The sequence below is a fragment of the Mytilus trossulus genome, chromosome 5 (genome assembly GCF_036588685.1).
Source record: "Mytilus trossulus isolate FHL-02 chromosome 5, PNRI_Mtr1.1.1.hap1, whole genome shotgun sequence".
Lineage (NCBI taxonomy): Eukaryota > Metazoa > Mollusca > Bivalvia > Mytilida > Mytilidae > Mytilus > Mytilus trossulus.
This window is the reverse complement of record NC_086377.1, coordinates 24,043,558-24,067,357: the sequence shown is the minus strand read 5'-3', so window position 1 is coordinate 24,067,357 and position 23,800 is coordinate 24,043,558. Positions and strand designations below refer to the sequence as shown.

The window sequence follows — 23,800 nt, the reverse complement described above, 5'->3', positions numbered from 1 at the left end:
ACCATGCCATTTAATCAAAATCAATCATCATCCTCTGCAGAAAGGAATGATAACTAAATGGTTACATAACTAGCCTATTTAAAAAAGTATTGGCAAACATTTTTCGCCGAGACAATTTTTTTGAAGGGTTTTGGGTCTTGATGGCCCAAGAAGCTTTAGAACAAATGGTGCAAAATCAAGCTTTCTGTGTGTTCCGAAGACCCTTTTATAATCTGAAAATGCAAGTTTTGTTTTAATAATTTGACAGTATTTTGGTCTCAAAGCAAAATGTATAACTTCATGCAGTGTAAGACTTAGTGTCAAGGGACAACATCAACAGACCAATGTATAAAAAAGAAGATGCGGTATGATTGCCAATGAGACAACTATCCACAAAAGACCAAAATGACACAAACATTAGTGCATGATAGAGCAAAAATGGAATTCACAGAGTTAAGTCTGTACGTGGCTGCTGTTTTTTTTTACACTCATGATCAATTGCAAGTTCATAACAAAATTAGTAGATTACAAAAGGAATGCAACACTAACAGAATAAAGAAGGGTAATCAATGAACAGAAGACAAATATTAAATAAGAAACATTGATACCGAAAAATCAGGGCTACGTCTGAGGGAAAACAGAACTTGCTTCTTGCCGTGAACACAATTTGATATAGAGATAAGCGTTTCACCGGGTTTTGAAATTTCCTACATGTACAATGTAGTTACGGCCCTGTTAAAATAAAAGTGTGGTAAGGTTTCCTGAGACAATATATGTACATCAAGTTAAATAAAACTAATTTTCAGACATTTCAAGTATATTTAAATAACATTAATACCTTTATTATTAAATCAGGAACATATACTGTTCCCAGATTAAATAAATTGGGAAGTGTTTACCGAATTTTTGGGGTAAAAAAGATGATTTTTTGAAGAATCTGATGCCATCTCATATTTTCGATTAGACCTGCTGAGTTATTCATTTTTAATACATTCCAAGTCAGGTAATTTATTTTCAAACTACCACAGAACAAACCATTTATTTTTGTGATTATCAAGGCTAAGTTATTTATTTTCAAAATCCTCCTGGAATTTGATGTGACTGTCATGCAATTAAAGCGAGAGTTTTAGCTAGCTACATATATAACCATGATAACTGTGCAGGCTCAGTCCACAATTTTCTACATTAGAAAAGTCCTGTACCAAGTCTGCAGGCATAAATGACAGTTGTCACAGTAGTTTGATTGGGGACAAATTTCCATTTTGAATTTTCGCAGAGATCAATATATTTGTGAATTTACTTTCGATTGTCTATCGCAAGCCAATTTATATTCTGGTGATCTCAAGGATGACACACTACTGATTACATGAATGATGTCTCCACTGAAAATCCTATTTTTAATTATCAATAAAACATAATAGTTTTTTGTGTCATTGTGCACGAATATTCATCGCTATTCTAGTAGTAAAAAAACACAAAAAAAAAAAACACAACAAAATTAGCTGTAATACTTGATTACCCGGAAGATATGAGATTGCACCGGCTTGATAAAATAGTGCACTCTCGTCACACCGGATGTTTTCCATATAAATGTAAACACGTGCTGCTTGAAAACAGAAGTTAGGTTGAAGCTGTTTTTAAAACACATATTGGTTTGTATATTGTAGGATTTAGTATATTCTACACGTTTGTTTAATTATAAGATAATTAATAGTAAAATTGTCATCGAAAAGTTATCGACACAAGATGTATGGTCTATTGCCGTATTGGTTTACAACTTTGTTCTAATTAATGACCTGTAGAAATTTAAGGTAACCTTTTTGAAAAGTGTGACCTTATATTCCAGAGACATATGATCCCAATTACAAGCTCTAGTTTAGCTTACCAGGTTAATATGTATAATATACTAGCAATGATCAAGGGTGGATCTAGGATAATTAAGAAAGAGGGTGGGGGGGTCTTATCATTTGTCCCCATGCAAAAAAAAAAGGGGATTTCCAGCCATGATATCCCACACCTTAACCCTTTGTCCTCGATCTGCCACTGATTATTACTAATTTGGTTTTTAATATCAGTGTCAGTGTCGTATTCAGGGAGTAAAATTGAGAATGCATGGAAGTGTAGTCCAAATAATTATGACATCTTGAAAGGCTATTATATTTTTTTTCTTTGACGCCTTAGCAAATGACATATATTTTGGCATCATGTTGCACTGGACATAAAAATACTGGTTGTCCATCTGTCTGCCTATCTTTCCAGTCTTGTACAATGTACTGTCTCATGCGGGTACAATTCTTGCCAAATTTTTGTGAAACTAATATCAGAGGTTTACCTGTTGATATACATGTATCAGCAATATGTCTTTGACAACTTTGAAAATCAGTGCCTTTTAATTCTTTTAAAAAGAGGTATGCCACTCGGAAAAGTTTTTTAAATGGAAAACTACATTGTGAGTGCTCAACTATGTACAATTCTTGCCAGAATTTGCCGTACTTCTTCTTATATCTATATATATTATGTTTTTGTCCACAAATCAAGCTTGACTTTCATCATTTCCACTTTTCCATTCCAGAGTAATGATTCTTGGTTGTTAGAATTATGATAAATTCATAATTTTACTGTTTCTGGATCATGTAGATAGGAAAAGGAGAATTAACTCTTTAAGGGCATACAATACAGTTTTGATCCTGTATTTACAAGTTCATGAAAATTTGCATATAGGCTATTTTTTACCTGATTTAATCAAATATGTAATAAAAAAATATACCTTCATGTGCTACTTTTTGAGTAAAATGAGGTCGAAATTTTGTAGATTTGCTCAAAATTCAGATTTGTGGCCGTAATTTCTTTTTCGAAAGAAAGACATTACTTTTTTTGTTAAATAATCGATAATTTCTGTATTTTATAAGTATCCTAAACAATACGCAATTTTTTATTCAGAAATAACTCATATTTATCAAATGTCCATAAATTGATGAAAAAACATCAATTTTTACTGCATATTTATCAAAATTAAAAAAAATCCCTCTATTTACAGTTTTATAAAATTTAGGTCACATAATCTCCCCGAAAATGAAACAAATTGCCGTTTTGAAGAATAGGGGTCCATGAACTTGTTTTCAAATTTAATCAGTTTGAATGATAAAAATCAGTCGAAAATGCATCTTTTCCGGATATGTCACAGTTTGACGTCGCGAAAATAACATTTTACGTTAGCAACGTCATTACCTCCCCTGTAACTGTATCGTATGCCCTTAATGAAATTGATTGATTACTAAGGCAGTAAAATAGGTGCAAAGTGTGATGCATAATGACAATGATCCAATCATTATGGTAACTGTTGCAATTGGTTTCTGTGTTTCTACTCTATCTTACTTTAGAAAAACCCATATTTCAATAGTTTTTTTGCACACATCTTGGATTCTCTATATAAATTGAAAATTAGCTGAAAACATCTGTCAACAAAATATTTAATAACGATCTGTATTTATTGGTTTTGTAAAGTTCTAATATATGCTATGAATATATAGCGGTAACTTAGTCATCATAGCCTGGTAACCATGATAATTTTAGTTCATTTTCTTTTTTATTGTTTCACAGCATGCAATTGAAAGATTGTTATCAGAATTTTTTGTATAGTGAGAAAAGCTGGGTTAGTCCAAAATTGAACGGTTATTGATTACATGAACATCCCCAAAAAAAATCAAATCAGAGTATAACAAAAAATTCTTAAAGCAATCCATTACTCTTGACATTAATCATGGCAATCCCTGAATGCAGAGTCCACATCTAATATGACATGTATAGTTAAGCCATACTCCTAAGATATTAAATAGAATCAGATCATAAGCTTTCCTTAGGAGTCTGTGCCACATTACATCTGCAGCCATTATTTAATCAGGGAAGACATACAAAACAAAAATTTGAACCATGATATTAACTTTCTATTTCAGTATGAAAAGTAGTCGTCTAATTAGTAATATTATGAAGGCAGTGCGGGTAGCTCAGTTTGGAGGTCCAGAAGTGTTAAAAGTAGAAGAAAATGTACCAATACCAAAACCTCAAGATAATCAGGTTTGTACCAAATATACAGGTTCAAATATATATTAAAATTAGAAACACACACAAAGCAATGTTAAAATATGTCTGTATAAACTGTTTTTATGCCTCTTGACGGTCTTATGGTCCCTCTCGATATTTTGTTCTACACAAAGCTTAGAAGAACTTGCAAACAGAGTTTGAATTTAGGCAGTGAATTACTTACCATTTTAGAGTTTGGGAATTGACTTCATTCAAATTTAAGGAAACTCATACACAAAGCTTAGAAGTACTCAAACTTGCAAACAGAATTTGAATTTTTGCAGTGAGTCACTTTTAAGAGTTTATCCCTTTATAGCTTTAGAAATTATAATTTTTGTTGTTTCTCACTCTGACTTTTAAGTTTGATTTATTCATGTATTATGAAACTTATACACAAGGCTAAGAACCACAAGATGCAGACAGAGTTAAGATTTGGGCATTAAGTTATTTACCTTTTAGAGTTATGTCCCTTTTAAACTTTTAGAATTACAAAACATTCATGTTCTCAGACACATTTTTCTTCTATTGAAACAGTTTTCCAAGAGTCCTATAGAACAAATCACTAAAAACAATGTAAAATGAATGGAACAAGGGACAACTTTATATATCAACTTTCTCCAAAAAACATTTTGGCCTAAGACTGGTTAAAAGTCATACTAAATTAACATGCATAAACCAATGAATAAAAAATTGAATCTGGTGGTCATGTTTTTTACTTGAGCAAATCAGAATTATTTGTGCTGAACTAATTATATATACATCATTTGGTAAAATTAATCAAGTAGTTTCAGAGAGGATGTAAATAAAAAAAAATAACTAATACTTTTCATTTCAAGTTTTGTGAAAATTTGTTCCATAGATAAAATTGTTCATTATCATGATTATTACACAGGTTCTTGTAAAGGTATATGCAGCTGGTATTAACCCTGTGGATACCTATATCAGAAGTGGAACATATGCTGTAAAACCTGCCCTACCTTATACACCAGGGAATGATGTCGCTGGTATAGTAGAGAATGTGGGGAAAAATGTCACAACTTTAAAGGTAAGTTTGTTTTATTTACCACTCAGGCCCAACAACAAAAAAGTTAGGTGTGTGACACTACTAACATTATAAAGGAGATTCACTATAATAAAATAGATATAGGAAGATGTGGTGTGAGTGCCAATGAGACAACCCTCCATCCAAATATCAATTTAAAAAAAAAAAGAAAAAAAAAGGTAAACCATTATAGGTCAATGTACGACTTTCAACACGGAGCCTTGGCTCACACCAAACAACAAGCTATAAAAAGTCTGTTTCTAGTTATAATCTACACATATGTGAATTCTTCAGTATATGTTATGAAAATGACTGTGATCACAGTTGTCTTTGTAAAAAGGAAATGTGGTGTATTGTCAATGAGTCAACTACATGAAACAGCAACCCAACCACAAAAATAAGTCAAAGATAACATACATGAGGTCAAAATAAAGTCATAACCAAGATACCAAGATAGGTGTACATTTAGTATGTCAATCTGTAAATGGATTTATAACTGAAAACAATTCTGAATAGATTAAAGAGAAACTATTTGAAATATATCATGTATATAGATGGGTCTTCGTCATCAAATTCTCAAAGAAACAAAACAAACAATCTTCAGGGCATAAAATTATGAAATACATGTATCACAATTACTGTGTTTGTTTGATACTATAATTATAAAATTTGTATTTAAACATTTTCATTAATTTAGGAAGGAGATAGAGTATTTTCTATGAGAACAGTTACAGGAGGTTATGCCCAGTTTTGTCTTACAGAGGAACAGTTTACACAACCTCTGGATGATAACTTAACATTTGAACAAGGGGCTGCACTTGGTGTTCCTTATTATACAGCTTATAGGGCCACAGTTATATCGTAAGCTATTCTTTATACAGCCTATAGGGCCACAGTTATATTGTAAGCTATTTATACAGCTTATATGGCGACAGTTATATCGTAAGCTATTATTTATACAGCTTATAGGGCCACAGTTATATCATAAGCTATTCCTTATACAGCCTATATGGCAACAGTTATATTGTAAGCTATTCTTTATACAGCCTGAAGAGCCAAGCTTTAATTCCTTATAGAGACTATAGGGCCACAGTTACTTCATAAGCTATTTTGCAATATACAGCCTATATGTCCATTTTTATATGTTGTTCCTCATCATACAGTATATAGGGTACCAGTTGTATTATACTGAACTCCTTAAAATATGCAGATATGAATATAACTTACGCTGTGCTAAGGTGAAGTCATGAATAGAAGAGGGACGAAAATACCAGAGTGAGAGTCAAACTCATAGATCGAGAATAAACACCAGGGCTAAAAATAAAAAGACAAACAGACAAATAATAGTACAGAAGACACAACCTAGATACAACCTAGATGATAGGTCTATGTTGCATGTCCATTGTCATCAGATTTCATGCAAAATAGACTAGGCAAAAACATATTTTTATCTGATCTTATCTGATATGGTTATGAGTTCTGCTTTGTACTAGATGCATTCTAACAAATGAGAAGCAAATACCAATTTTCAAGTTTTGGAATTTTTTTTTAGACATCATATCAGGCAATGGACATTTATTACCCAATGGCATATACATTTCTTTTGATTGAACTTGTATGTTGCCTATATGACTTACGTATCTATATACATGGCACATATATTTCTAGACAATTGAGAGCAATTTTATTTTTTATTTCAGAGGTAAAGCGAGAGCAGGAGAAACTATTTTAGTACATGGAGCTAGTGGTGCAGTAAGTTATATTACTGTAAATTTAGAAATTATTGCGTGCATTTATTATTGTTAGTTTGTCATTTTAGACTTAAATGCGATTTTACTTATTACAATATTTAGAAAAATTCTGTTTAATTCATATAAAACATTTCAAAATGCGAGTTTAAATTATTGCGTTTACAACTCAGTTGCATTTTTCGCAATAATAAAAACCAAGCAATAATTTCTGAATTAACAGAACATAGAATGTAATTATACTGTGGATTCATTATTATTTGTTGGATACCAATTTTTCGTGGATTTCATGTGTATAGGGGAACCACGAATTTAAATATTCAACAAAATACAGATTTTCTAAAGAAATAATTGCAGATTTTGCCAAAACAATGAATTCAAATATACACAAATATGCAAGTTTTCATCAATCAACGAAAATTGGTACCCACAAAAATAAATGAATCCACAGTATAAGAAATAAGTGTTTGTTTGTTTGTTTATTTGTTTGTCAGTATTATTGTCTATTTCATTTGTGCTAATTATTTAGGTGGTAAAAATTGTAATCCTTGTCAGTAAAGATCAGTGTCTATGCACTTCTTCATTAGCTGGGTTTTCTCGTTTGAATTGTTTCATTTTTTTATTGTCTGACCTTTTATAGTCGTCTATACCATATGGATTTTTGTTATTGGTTATGGTTAGTTATAATTGCTCACATCCACTTCATTTGAACTAGGGTGTATAGTTGTCTGATGGTGAATAGTTGTCTGATGGTGAATAGTTGTCTGATGGTGAATAGTTGTCTCACGGTGAATAGTTGTCTGATGGTGAATAGTTGTCTGATGGTGTGGTGAATAGTTGTCTGATGGTGAATAGTTGTCTGATGGTGAATAGGTGTCTCATTGGCAATCATATCACAGCTCCTTATTTTTATAATTATGGAGATGTTGTTTGCTAGGGCCACAATTCAAAATATTTTGGTTTGCCCAAACCCTACCCAAAAGTAGACACAGTGGGTAGGTAGGTAGGCATTTTCTTCACTTTTTTTTTTTAAGTCAAAGAGAAATTGAAGTGTTAGATTTTTTTTAGTCTTCATGCATATCTGATTAAAAAAAAATCATTTCATGGCAATATAAAAAAGATTTTGAGCAGGCAGCTATTTTCTGGGTAGGTAGGGTTAGGGCAAACATATCTATCCTTTTTTATGGCCTTGAAGTTAAGTATTTGAGGGGTTGAGTTAAATATTCAAGTACAACTTTGAAAGAAAATTAAAACCTCAAGATGTTAAGAATTATATATTTAATGAATTAGGTAATTCTACTTGTAACAGTATATACTGCATCTGTTGAAAGAGGTGAAAATGCATTTGCTGGGTTGGACGTGTATTTTAGCGGCAAACAGATTGTTGTCTGGTCACTTAAAGTACGATAGACTACCGCATTACAGTCATCATAGCCCATACATATGTATATACAGTCCATAAATGTGATCTGTTTGACTTGCCAGGACGAAATTTTCTTTGATGTCCATAGGGTGGATACTGGAACCTTTTTCTTGTAATATACTTCTTTTATTGTAGAACCTGCAATTGAAAAAGTGTTAACAGCAAATACATTAGGCCAAATGAAAATATGTGTGTATCTACCATAGTTTTTAGTTTTAGTCTTAATAATAGCCTAACATAAAGATTTTTTTTGTCATTTTTTGTTAAGCACTGTTAAAGTCAGAATGTTGCTCCAATATAGAATGTTGTCGGCTCTATGGTTGGGTTGTTGTGGCTTTGACCATTTCCCAATTACCTTTCTCAATTTTATCAATTAATCAAAGAGCTGAAAGCTCTGAAGAAAAATGACGCCACTGTCTCTAATATTGGGATAGTTTTTATGCAAGTCTTGATTTTCACATACTGTAATTAGTTTAACATTGCAACATGTATCGTAAGCATATAATTGATATTCGTATGTGTGTGTGTGTGTGAAGTGAAGGTGACAACTGGATGTTTTTTAAGACAAATGAATAGGTCAAGACTACCTGAATTGTACAAATAAATACCGTAGAAAGGCTTGTATATTTCTCACTGGTACATAGTCTGAATCCAGGTCCTTTTGCTTCCATTCAATGTTTGCGCCCACTCATGTTCACCCCTTTCACTTTCACACCCTACATGTTCGCACCCAATCTTAATTGGTTTTGTGTTTAATAACTCTGTAAGCAAGTGTTTTCTTATAAGTATAATTGTTGTCATTGTCTCAAAATAAAGTGAGACAGCATTTTTTTTTGTGTTGAATAAATCTTAATCATGTTTTGGATAGCGTATTGTTAAAAATAATAATAATCCTTTCTTAATAAAGTGGTATTTTGTCAATGTTTTATTTTGTGTTGAATAAGTCTTAATCATGTTTTGGTAAATGTATTGCTATAACTTTGTTTCATTGACTTGTTTCAAAATGAAGTGAGATTCTGACTATGTATTTTTTTGTGTGTTGAATAAATTTTATCATGTTTTGGTTATATAAGTGGATTGCCATATTTTGGTTTCTATGTTATATTGTTTCGTTGTTTCAGATCAAAGGGACCAAGCTGTTAAAAACAATTATCTTTTGTGTTTTTCCTTTAAAATCTTCAATGTTTTACTCATACCAAGCTATAAATACATTCAGTATTTACACCAAAGCAATTTAAAACAACAACCATGATTTTCCAATTATTCAACTTGAATTTGAATTAAAATTGGGCGCGAATGAGTAGAGTGCGAACGGACCTTGGGTGCGAATGTGCGAACGTGTAGGGTGCGAAAATGTATTGGGCGCAAACAGACCTGATACCACATAGTCTGAACCCCCTTCTCCCACAAAATATTAAGTAAATAATCTTTTTGTTACTGTTATCAAAGGTCTAATGAAACTCAGATTATTTCAAGCATTTGTCAAAGAACTCTAGTCAAACCGGCACCTAGTTAAATTGGCACCTGGACAAATCAGCACCTGGTTAAAATCGACTCCTGATATAGTCATTTCATCACCCATGTTAAATATATATTTTTAACATTATTTTAAGCAAAAAGAGTAAAAATATGAAAGGGATTGCCAGAATTTTTTTCAGTATTTAAGCAAAAAGAGTTAAATAATAACTTTCACATTTTTGGGTGTTCATGTACATTTTGTAAATATTTATTTTTCTCAACTAAATGACTTTTTTGGTGTATTTGTAATGATATATATATATGAGTAGTCCAAATAATTATTACGTCTGGCAAGGCTTTTTAAATTTTATTCTGGAACACCTTTCTATGACCGCAAGGCTATGTTAATTTTTTTCTGGGACACCTTAAATATGAAACCGAGTGTAAACTGGTTCCTGGCTGATTACTACACAATGATCATGCATAATGATAACACAAGCAGATTCCAGTTTGTATGGAAAATAGTAAATACGAAACCAAACGCGGTAGGCAGAGAAATGTAATGAAGTTCAGGTCGGCAGTAATGGAACAATGACTGCGTCATTTTCCAAAAAAAACCAACATAAGTTAAAAAAAATCCTCCTTTACCTTCCCTAACCTTTGGATGTAACTGGGATCACACAATGAGTACTATTTTATTTGGCCTTTATATATACTTGTTGAGTTTCAATTTTTGTAGATTTTGTCGGTATTAAGGTAGCCTTGATTTTCAAGAATTCAACAAAATACCATTTTACATTATTAACTATGACTTGTGTGCAAATTTGGATAACAAATCAGGATATCAAATCAGGGAACATAGAAAGCATGTGTCAACAAAAAAATACCCATTTAGCATTAAGACATTTTGCAAATCTAAATTAAGAAATTTTTTTTACATGATTTTTTTTCTCTCCATTTTTGCATATCATGAAAACTTGCAGATAGAAGGAAATGTTTTTAGAGCTAAATTGATCTGCAAAACAAGATCTTCAACAATTCAACATGGCTGAAATTGTCATAAGTCAACTTCTTATTTTAGTTCTTGCTCTTCAATGATGATTTTTGCCTATTTTTTTTTATTTTTTTTTACTTTTATCTTGAAAACTATTCAAGTTAGACAGACACATTGAATAATAGACAAAAACTTAAGTAAAATATTGCCAAAGTTGTTAGAAGACTCTTTATAAGAAGGATTGCCCAGAATTTAACCAATAAATAGAATCTGATAACTGGAAAATGCAAGATCAACAATCTTACATTCTATTTTACAGTGAAATATCTTAATTCTATGTGTTGTAGTATATTCCTGCAGTGTATCAGCTTATCAAAATTAGAATTTTGCAGTTTTATAGGACAAATAAAAAGATGTCATCTTTGCATAAAATATTTTTGAGTTGTGAATCTTTGAATTTTATTTGTAAACAATTGCTTTGGTTGAAGATAATAGTTTACATGGGGAAAGGATCAATTGTTTGATTTTTAAAATGACACCTGAGTTTATTTTTACATATATTTAAATAAGCTAAATGTGCCGCCATTAATACTTATACTGTGGATATATTAATTGTTTTGTGGGAACTAATTTTCATGGATTGAGGAAAAATTGTATTTCTTGAAATTGTATTTCAGGGTTTTGCCAAAGTCTGCATACAAGACATTGTTGAACATTTAGATTTGTGCTTCACCTTTGCCCACAAAATCTATTAAAATTTCCATCCCACAAATAATTCTGACATGTGTATCAACCAACACCATAGATGGTGTCATAATGGTTGTAAAACTACCTAGGCCAAAGGTCAAGGTCAAAAACATCAGTTGACCCCATGTTCTATGGTAAAGATCTTGTCCACTCTATCTTGAGAACAGTTATGATTTCATACTTTATACAATTGACATGTATATTTAACAACACCAGAGGGTGTGTCATAATGTATGAACTACTTCCTAGGTCAGAGGTCAAGGTCAAAACAGGTTGCAGTTGACGTTACCTATGTCCTTTGGTAAAGATATATACAATTTTTTTTACAACCCATTATGCACAGTGGGGCCCACAGAGATGGCTCCTTTCTCAATGATGTCTAGAGGTTTTTTTTTATCTAATTTTTCATCTCCAACAAGTTCAAAAAGAAATAAAAACTTTATGTCAATCATATTTTGAAATCTGAAAGTTTTTCTTTCATTTTTTTTTGGGACTTTGGGCTAATGTTTATTTATATGATGGTTCCACCTTTTTTTGATGAAAAAAAGTGTTAATTATAATATACTCTACATTAAAAAAGTTAATATTAAGAAATTATAACTTACCATGAATTTCATTATTCCAAAGAAATATTAGTCCAAATTCTAGAAGTAAAAAATATTTAACAAATGACATTTTTCATTTATATTCTATATCCTTCAAAACACAGATGATATCTTCATTGCTTGTAACACTCACTGTCTCTATATAATCATCACCTCTGAAATTCCTCAATTGATTTAAAATCTGTGCTTTAAAAAGTACAATGTATAATATCCTTCCACCTAATTGAAACTTTTCTTTAATTTTTGAATTCTAAAAAAAATAATTCAATAAAATTTTACGGCAGCCTTCTCCAGTAGATGATAATTATAATCAGCTGCTCAATACGTGTAATGAAAGTCTATTTATTTTTTGTAATGAAAACTTTGATTGGAAAAGTATAATTTTCTATTGAGGTACAAGTGACTGCTCAACCCTCGTCAATCAACTATGCAATACCAGCATTGGAAACATACAATTGGTTATAAAATAGGGGATGATAGATCGCTGTTTCACATCCTGGGGTGTTTAATTAAATGTTTATTGTCAAGATAATGTTTTAACCTTTCATTTTCATCTGATTTTCAATTGCTTTCTTATTTAAAAAAAACAATCTGATAATTAAAATAACTTGAAAAAGCATGAATTGATTTAAGTGCACACAAGTGACCCCCTGTTTCACTGTAAAAAGAGGGTTAAAATAAAGGCTTCAGATGCATTGAATTTATCTACACTGGGTTGGTACCTGAGGAATGGTGAACTGTTAGCCCTAGAGGATGTGTCATCATCTCAATAGTCGGTGCTGAAATGTACTGAAATGATTTATAACATTTTTTTTCCAAATTCCCTGTCGTAAGATTATCATAAAGAAATTATTAGTAAACTATTTAGTTTCAACTCCCTTTTTGAGCTTAGATGAATATGTCTATTCTTTTTAGGTGGTACCAAATACATGAAATACCTTGACTTAGTTAAAATTTTTCATAAAATTTTGAAATATATTTACCTACTTTAATCAACCTTTTGAAAAAAATGTAAAAATTAAAAAAAAAAATAAACCATGCACTTTAAAGGGGCACTAGCTGTCAAATTCATGGTCACCGATTTGACTTAAATTTTCATATTTGATTTATAACAATGTAAAACATTCATCCAAAAGTATCAAAAGTACTAGTCTAAGATAAACTTACAGAGCATGGGGTAGATAATATATATGTAGAATCAGTAATCAAACGATTAATCGTAGTTTCACTTCCATTGTTGACATTCTTTTTATTTAAATAACCAGTACATGTGCAATGCATGCGTTGTCAATTTCTAGCTAGGGGTTGAATTCAAGTTCACATGAATACGAATTTAAAAAGGTCGACTCATTCACTTGCAAGTAAATAACTAATATTCAATGTTTCTTAGCGTAATTTTTCAAAATTGAACCTTTTTGGCTGCAAAAAGCAAATTGTTATTTCACTATTTCACTTTCATTATTGATTGAACAGAAAAAAATCAAACTTTAGATTTTTTATATATCTCGTAGCTAGTGGCCCTTTAAAAGAAAATTTTATTGCATATACGGTTTGACAAACATTAATTTTGATTAATGAGAAGCTCAATGTTTCCTTCACAATAGATTAAAAAGTTCAGCTGATTTTTACAGAGTTATCTCCCTGTATAGTGTTATGTTCAACCCCCTTAGGTCTCTTTGGGTCATACAGCTTGTTATAAAAGTTGAAGCATATTCTTAAATCTCTGGCTTTTCAAATATTTAGCATTTTAGATTAAAGGTTCACAATGGAGGTTAATCCAGTAAAACACGTCAGCCACAAAAAAATTGGTAATTTATTTTGCTTTATTTTGTTATAATCTCAAAATCAGAAGAGGAAATTATGATAAAAGTTTTTCTTATAAAAGATTTTGTATAGTATGAATGCAATTTAAAATTGAAGATGAAAACCACTTCATGTGGCATTGTTAAACTAACACTTAAAGAGGCAAAATTATCAAAAAAATATTTAGATTTTAAAACTATTATTAAAGATAGTTCTGAAAGTGGCGTTAATCAATCAATCTTGTTGTAATAATCTTCATTAAGTAAAGAAATATTTAAGAACAACATGCATGTTATCTCTAAACCCTACCCAAACCTGGTACAGTGGTGTTACAGCACAACATATGAAAAACCTGTAGAAATCAGTTGTAAATTAAAAGGCTTAACTCAATAAATAAGTACAAAGTACAAACAAACCATTGTAAGCCGTGAACTCCGTCTAATGTCAACATAGCATGAATGTATTGAAGCATTAACTGTAGCTAAAGTACACTTTTACGTTAATCACACAATTAAAAAAAACATACAATGCCTTCATCTTCATATTGCAATAACATGCAAAATAAATAGTCAAGGATAGAAGCATGAATCGCTGATGATTTTAATAAAGAGAAAGAATTGTATCATTAAACATGACCATTAGATGTAATTAATTTTATTAACAGTTCATTTGCGTTAGAACATTGTTGTTATTCATGTCTGACTGCATGAGCATGGATTATTACATAAATAGAAATTATGTATATAGGATGTTTAAAACCAGCTTCAATTAAATAATTAATGAAATATAGAGGAAATAACTGTTGACGTAATAAAGATTATAATTTTAAAAGTGCATTTGCTTTAACTTCAAACAGTATTTGTAAACCTAGGGAACTTTATATAAAATTAAATTTTGAAGAGAAAAATTAAGTTTTTTTAACAATTCTAACAATTTTTATGCCCCACTTGGGCATTAATTTTTTGGTCTGTGCATCCTTAAGTCCATCTGTTCCTTTGTTTGTCCATCCATTTGTCAGTCTGTCCTGCTTCATGTTAAAATTTTTGGTCAGGGTAGTTTTTGATAGCAAAAGAAAATATTCTCAATTCAAAATTGTATAACTGAGTTATATCAGGGGATATACCCAAAATTCAGTTATTTAAGTTTTATAAAAAAAAATATACATTAAATTTACAAATTTTGGTGTGTAGCAAGAAAATGTTTATGTTGACCATGAAAGTACAGGGTGGCCTAATTTTTTTTACTTTCTAAAAGCACAATAAAAGCCATTCAAACAAAGTGCTTTTTTCATGAATAATCAATACACTCTGTCAAATTTTTGGTTTAAAGATAAGCTTGGAGACCTATTCTGTTTGTTATGTTTTTGAAAAAGTTGAATATAGAATTGAGAATAAAAACAGGAATTATGTTTCAAAGATACCACAACCCCAACAAAAAGCAGAAAACAGCTGAAGTCCACCAACGGGTTTTTGACACAGCAAGAAAATCCCAAACCAAGAGGGGAGGTTCAACTGGCCCTTAAAAATGAATGTCACACTAAACTCTGAAACTAGTTTAAACATATTTATTTATAGTGGATTGGGAAATTTTATTAATCCTTTTCCACTTTGCGGGTGTGAGTGCTGCCTTATAGTGGATTGGGAACTTTTATTAATCCTTTTCCACTTTACAGGCGCGAGTGCTGCCTTGTAGTGGCATTAGCCTGCTCTTATTCAAAATATACAAGGGTGTCTTTTCTGCCCAAGAGATATATTGGCTCTCTTTTAACACGAGTTAACCATTTATACTCATCATTTCTTGAAGACCATACTTGCAAATAGAGTCAGGGAGAGACCAAAATTCAGTCCCTGAAATTTTCATCAGGGAACGGGAATCAAAGCAGGAACCTTTGTGATTGAAGTCCCATGCACTAACCACAACACCACAGCTCTCTTAACTCTGAAACTGCAAAGTATGGGAAAATTGTATGGTTCTACTTTCAGTAGACCCTGTCAACATTAAACTTATAAAACCTCATTAACCTAAATGTAATGAAGATGTGAAAAGTTAATTATGGCAGAATGAAGATTTTTTCATGTTTTATTTGTTCTGTAGGTTGGAGGCTTAATATTCCATGACAAAAGTATTTACAATGTAGTGGTTTGCTAGCCAAAAATTAATTAACCATATATTGTAAAGGACAATAGATGTACATAGCTGATGTTTTTGATTAGAATCAAGCAAAATTTTATTTAATTCAATGATTATTGATATATTTAATACTCTGTAATGAGGGTCTGGATTAGGGGGTCTCTCAAATTTGTATTCTTTGATTTTTTAGACCTTTTTCTCTATTCTTTATTTATTTTGCCTATAATTTTCTATTTTTTTACAACCCTGCTATATCAAGTGAGGGTCAACTAATTTACCTCTGTCTGTATGTCCAACCATCGGTCCAATGAATATTTTTATTACAGTACTATGGTTTATATAAGTAAGATAATTACACTACAGAAAGAGGCGGATCCCGCCATCTTCCTACTATATGTCCCAATTCTAAAGCATTGGTCATCCCAAAAAAGGGGGTCTTCCAAGTTGAATAACCCCCCACTTTCACTGTTGGATCTGCCACTGACAGATGTTTTGTAAGTTTATAGTTTCAGTTAGTCTTTTTTTGCATTGGATATAATACATGTAATATTTTATACATTTATGCATACAATTATCTTTTTTTGCCTTGTTTTCAGGTAGGATTAGCTTGTGTTCAGTTAGCCAAGAATTTAGGTTTGACAGTTATAGGAACGGCAGGATCAAAGGCTGGAATGGACATAGTGGAAGAGAATGGATGTGATTTTATATTTAATCACAGATCTGATAACTACACACAGCAGATAATGGTAAATGATAAAGATGTAATATAATATAAAAGTAAGAAGATGTGTTATGATTGCAAATGAGAACATGCTCCACCATAAAACAAATAACCGAAAAAAAAATAAGCAACTAAAGTTTGTCATAGGGCCTTTGAAAATTTTATGACTTGGCATTTTGTTAATAGACTGAATGCATTAAAGTAGTGTTTTTCAACTTAAAAAAGTCACATTCCATGTCTAGTTTGTTAGATGGATTTTCCCAATTAACTGCAACTTTCTGTACCTGTCAGATTAGGCAGGTTACACTGTACATGATATATAGTGTTGTTACTGATACCTTCCACTTTCAGGATGCTACAAAAGGTGAAGGTCCTGACTTAGGTGTCAGATTAGGCAGGTTACACTGTACATGATATATAGTGTTGTTACTGATACCTTTCACTTTCAGGATGCTACAAAAGGTGAAGGTCCTGACTTAGGTGTTAGATTAGGCAGGTTACACTGAACATGATATATAGTGTTGTTACTGATACCTATCACTTTCAGGATGCTACAAAAGGTGAAGGTCCTGACTTAGGTGTCAGATTAGGCAGGTTACACTGTACATGATATATAGTGTTGTTACTGATACCTTCCACTTTCAGGATGCTACAAAAGGTGAAGGTCCTGACTTAGGTGTTAGATTAGGCAGGTTACACTGTACATGATATATAGTGTTGTTACTGATACCTATCACTTTCAGGATGCTACAAAAGGTGAAGGTCCTGACTTAGGTGTTAGATTAGGCAGGTTACACTGTACATGATATATAGTGTTGTTACTGATACCTTCCACTTTCAGGATGCTACAAAAGGTGAAGGTCCTGACTTAGGTGTTAGATTAGGCAGGTTACACTGTACATGATATATAGTGTTGTTACTGATACCTTCCACTTTCAGGATGCTACAAAAGGTGAAGGTCCTGACTTAGGTGTTAGATTAGGCAGGTTACACTGAACATGATATATAGTGTTGTTACTGATACCTATCACTTTCAGGATGCTACAAAAGGTGAAGGTTCTGACTTAGGTGTCAGATTAGGCAGGTTACACTGTACATGATATATAGTGTTGTTACTGATACCTTCCACTTTCAGGATGCTACAAAAGGTGAAGGTCCTGACTTAGGTGTTAGATTAGGCAGGTTACACTGTACATGATATATAGTGTTGTTACTGATACCTATCACTTTCAGGATGCTACAAAAGGTGAAGGTCCTGACTTAGGTGTTAGATTAGGCAGGTTACACTGTACATGATATATAGTGTTGTTACTGATACCTATCACTTTCAGGATGCTACAAAAGGTGAAGGTCCTGACTTAGGTGTCAGATTAGGCAGGTTACACTGTACATGATATATAGTGTTGTTACTGATACCTATCACTTTCAGGATGCTACAAAAGGTGAAGGTCCTGACTTAGGTGTCAGATTAGGCAGGTTACACTGTACATGATATATAGTGTTGTTACTGATACCTTCCACTTTCAGGATGCTACAAAAGGTGAAGGTCCTGACTTAGGTGTCAGATTAGGCAGGTTACACTGTACATGATATATAGTGTTGTTACTGATACCTTCCACTTTCAGGATGCTACAAAAGGTGAAGGTCCTGACTTAGGTGTCAGATTAGGCAGGTTACACTGTACATGATATATAGTGTTGTTACTGATACCTTCCACTTTCAGGATGCTACAAAAGGTGAAGGTCCTGACTTAGGTGTTAGATTAGGCAGGTTACACTGTACATGATATATAGTGTTGTTACTGATACCTATCACTTTCAGGATGCTACAAAAGGTGAAGGTCCTGACTCAGGTGTCAGATTAGGCAGGTTACACTGTACATGATATATAGTGTTGTTACTGATACCTTCCACTTTCAGGATGCTACAAAAGGTGAAGGTCCTGACTTAGGTGTTAGATTAGGCAGGTTACACTGTACATGATATATAGTGTTGTTACTGATACCTATCACTTTCAGGATGCTACAAAAGGTGAAGGTCCTGACTTAGGTGTCAGATTAGGCAGGTTACACTGTACATGATATATAGTGTTGTTACTGATACCTTCCACTTTCAGGATGCTACAAAAGGTGAAGGTCCTGACTTAGGTGTCAGATTAGGCAGGTTACACTGTACATGATATATAGTGTTGTTACTGATACCTATCACTTTCAGGATGCTACAAAAGGTGAAGGTCCTGACTTAGGTGTCAGATTAGGCAGGTTACACTGTACATGATATATAGTGTTGTTACTGATACCTATCACTTTCAGGATGCTACAAAAGGTGAAGGTCCTGACTTAGGTGTTAGATTAGGCAGGTTACACTGTACATGATATATAGTGTTGTTACTGATACCTTCCACTTTCAGGATGCTACAAAAGGTGAAGGTCCTGACTTAGGTGTTAGATTAGGCAGGTTACACTGTACATGATATATAGTGTTGTTACTGATACCTATCACTTTCAGGATGCTACAAAAGGTGAAGGTCCTGACTCAGGTGTCAGATTAGGCAGGTTACACTGTACATGATATATAGTGTTGTTACTGATACCTATCACTTTCAGGATGCTACAAAAGGTGAAGGTCCTGACTTAGGTGTCAGATTAGGCAGGTTACACTGTACATGATATATAGTGTTGTTACTGATACCTTCCACTTTCAGGATGCTACAAAAGGTGAAGGTCCTGACTTAGGTGTTAGATTAGGCAGGTTACACTGTACATGATATATAGTGTTGTTACTGATACCTTCCACTTTCAGGATGCTACAAAAGGTAAAGGTCCTGACTAAGGTGTCAGATTAGGCAGGTTACACTGTACATGATATATAGTGTTGTTACTGATACCTTCCACTTTTAGGATGCTACAAAAGGTGAAGGTCCTGACTTAGGTGTTAGATTAGGCAGGTTACACTGAACATGATATATAGTGTTGTTACTGATACCTATCACTTTCAGGATGCTACAAAAGGTGAAGGTCCTGACTTAGGTGTTAGATTAGGCAGGTTACACTGAACATGATATATAGTGTTGTTACTGATACCTATCACTTTCAGGATGCTACAAAAGGTGAAGGTCCTGACTTAGGTGTTAGATTAGGCAGGTTACACTGTACATGATATATAGTGTTGTTACTGATACCTTCCACTTTCAGGATGCTACAAAAGGTGAAGGTCCTGACTTAGGTGTCAGATTAGGCAGGTTACACTGTACATGATATATAGTGTTGTTACTGATACCTTTCACTTTCAGGATGCTACAAAAGGTGAAGGTCCTGACTTAGGTGTTAGATTAGGCAGGTTACACTGTACATGATATATATTGTTGTTACTGATACCTTCCACTTTCAGGATGCTACAAAAGGTGAAGGTCCTGACTTAGGTGTCAGATTAGGCAGGTTACACTGTACATGATATATAGTGTTGTTACTGATACCTTCCACTTTCAGGATGCTACAAAAGGTGAAGGTCCTGACTTGATTATAGAAATGTTAGCCAATGTAAACTTAGACAAAGATTTAAATATGATCAAGAAGAAAGGAAGAATTGTAGTAAGTAAAAAGTATGATGTAGAAGGCAACTCATGAAGGTCAACCTTCAACAATGAGCAAAACCCTAACCCATAGTAAGCTATTTTCCTTTAAAACATGTAAAATTGGTTTATAGATATATAATAACATTTGTGGTATCAGTGCCAATAAGACAACTCTCTATCCAAGTCACAATTTGTAAAAGTAAACCATTATAGGTCAAAGTTCAGTCTTCAACATTGAGCCATCGTTCACGCCAAACAGCAAGCTATTAAGGGCACCAAAACTGAATAGTGACTATTCCCTTTCCATAGGTTATATAGCAATACAATGGTAGTACATTCATTTAAATGGTAAAACTGTTAAATATTGTTTGACTCATACAATATGAGCAATTTCTCAACTATTTGCCTTTATATTACTATGACAAATTTGTTTCAACTTAATACTTTATATGTTCCCAAATCAGAGTATTAATACAAATTACACTGTTTTCAAAACATATACTGTAAATTCAGAAATTATTGCTTGGTTTTTATTTTTGCAAAAAATGTGACAGAATTGTAAACGCAATAATTTAAACTCCCATTTTGAAATATTTCATATGAATGAAACAGGATTTTTCTCAAAATTGTAATAATGAAAGTTGCATTTAAGTCTAAAATGACAAAATCGCATTAATAAATGCACTCAATAATTACTGAATTTACAGTATTTAGTACAATTTGCAAGCTCTTATTTGTATTCCATGTTTGAATCAGCTTTTCTCCATCAGATTGTTGGAAATAGAGGCACTATAGAAATAAATCCCAGATTAACTATGGCCAAAGAATGTATAGTAACAGGAATCGTTTTGATGAACTCAACACCAGTAAGTATTCTGTTATTCTGTCCTGTTGTCTGTCTGTCTGTCTGTCAGTCAGTCGGTCGGTCGTCTGTCTGTCTGTGTAAAACTTGTCATTTTTTTCTGATATTCTATAGAAGGTAGGTATTTTTTTTAATTTAATCTGTATGTCGAGTTGTAGCAGGCAAGCATTATTTTGAGAACAGATCTGTATTCACCTGAACTTGAACTTCCTGTTTTGCCTAAAACACTAATTGTACTAGGGAAACTTTAATCAAACTATCTTGGCTCCTATTCATGGGAATGATTTAATATTCTTTCTGTATCAAAATGTTGAGTTGTCGAAGGTACAGAAGAGACTAATTCATTTTCTTATGCAGCTTAATTTTGTGCAGTTGTAATGAGTAATAAAAATTTAATCATCCGCATGTAACTCCTTCCTGTTTGGCAATATTTGGAAGTTTTAGTATAGTCATTGAACAGGGAATTTGTGTCACAATTTTTTCTTCATTAAAATTAGTTATGCTTTAGAACTATAGATTATTGTTGATCACCTTAATGAGATTGATTTTCTAATATGAGCTGGTACGACAAAAGTGAGAAAAGCAATCCAGTTGAGGTGACCAGTGATTATCTCTTTATCACTATTTTACCTATGACATTAACAAAGGCAAATGTGCGCTTAATAGTTTCTAGCAATAATTTTTCATATCACTCTAATGTGCTGAGAAAGGAAATTATCAGACAGTGAGACCAAAGGAGAATATTGTAAAATAGCGATAAAACCTGTCATTGCATAGCAATATAATATTTCCCACAGAAAGTAACCAAACGTTAGCGTGCAATAAATTCCACATTTGCACTAGTGCAATAAATCTTCAAAATTCATGACGTCATCAACGACAAAATCTTAGTTTAAACCCGTTTTTACTTTAAAATATAATATTGCTATACAATAAAAGGGTTTTTGCATGAATATCGGGGAATGTTGTCCCTCGTAGTTCATATATTGCAAGCTCGTGCAATATAAATTTCTACTCGGGACAATATTCCCCAATACTCATGCAATAACCCTATATTATTTCAATTAAATGCATGCATCAACATATGTCCAACCAGATATTGGTCATATAAAATCAGTAAGACTCCTTCTACAAACTGTTTGTTTATAATCTGTAATTTTCAACTTTTGAAACTTTTCTTCACAAATTTCTACAGTTGTTTAGTACAAGCAATGAGATGTCAGAACCAACTTCCTGTTGATACGATAAATTATAATAATAATAAAATTCTCCATTTAACAAGGGGAAGACTCATTTAACAATGACATGTTAATCTTCCATGAGGCCTTCAAAAACTATTAATACAAATAGAAAAGAAAATTGATAGGGGTCCTCTTCACAGACCTTGTTTTACCTTTATCTCCTATTTTTTTTCTTGTTTTAAAGTTCATACAAATAGATTTTATGTTTTCTGACAATGTATATATTTATAGTGGGTAACATTTTTCGTGGGTTTAAAATTTTGCAATTTTCATTGAATAGGATAAACGAAATATTTTGGTGGTTATTATTTTGGCCAATTTAGCACTTTTATCAGTACCTTTGCATGTGCCGTTTCAAATTGGCAGAAATTATCTTAGCGATTTTGTTTTATCTGCGAAAATAAGCGAAAGTTTGCACTGTGCGTAAATAACCCGCTATATGGTATATTGTGTTGATGTATTTAATTCTCACTAACACATATATTTTATTTGTACTTTAACAGGATGATTGGAAGGAGATGAATGCTAGCATACAAACTGGTATGCAGAACGGCTGGGTTAAACCACATATAGGAAAGGAATACAGTTTAAACCAGTCAGCTACAGCTCATAATGATGTTATAAATAACACTGGTACCCAGGGGAAACTAGTCATTAAACTCTAATTAGGACAATTTGTGTTTTATATTCATGAACATGTGATTCAGGCTAGAAGCTTTTTATGTTTAAAATACAATGTGATTAAACTAATATGCAATATTTGATTTTGTAAGATATGATCAGTTTTACTGTGAATTCAGGGATGATTGCAAGAGGATATGTTTAACTGAAGTAAAAATTCATATTTTAATTTCAAAATCATTATTTGTTTTAACAATAACTGCTATTGCAATAATTAATCTTGCATATGTGTCTCCTGTGTTTGACAATCGCAGTAAGAAATGAAAACAACATGTTACAAATTTTATTTAAGAATTGAATGCTTCTTTTTGTAAATTTATTGGGGTGTAAAAGCGTTGACCGAAGTACATTTTGTATGAAGCATGGAAGCGCTTCATTCTAAAAATGTACGCACGGTGAATGCTTTTACAACCCTATAAATTTACAAAAAGAAGCATTTACATTTTTTAACTAGGATTATAAAACACGATTTTCATGAAGTTAAATTTTTAAATTCACCTGTGCACTTTATTGTGGGACCTCGTGTCATCATGAATGAAATGTTATTGTCTCATGCAACTGCTTACGGAATAACATGTGATTTGCAATTAGCCAATCAGAATAACGTATTATAATGAAACATACATCTAATGTAATTATTTGAACAAAGCTCTAGCTTTGCTGCATAAAACTTTTTTCTAAAATGCGTTAAGCCTATAAATGTATTATCAAAG

The 23,800-nt window shown here is 32.3% G+C and overlaps 1 protein-coding gene across 1 annotated transcript; it reads left to right on the top strand.

The window, feature by feature from the left end:
* Positions 1-1,520: 1,520 nt before the first annotated feature.
* LOC134718678 (quinone oxidoreductase-like) lies at positions 1,521-23,165 on the top strand. The gene is made up of 9 exons (XM_063581335.1): positions 1,521-1,631; positions 3,933-4,053; positions 4,952-5,104; positions 5,799-5,962; positions 6,802-6,853; positions 16,606-16,755; positions 20,218-20,319; positions 21,074-21,169; positions 22,910-23,165. Exons 2-9 carry the CDS (start codon positions 3,934-3,936, stop codon positions 23,069-23,071), a joined length of 999 nt encoding a protein of 332 aa, XP_063437405.1. The 5' UTR covers positions 1,521-1,631; position 3,933; the 3' UTR covers positions 23,072-23,165.
* Positions 23,166-23,800: the final 635 nt, after the last annotated feature.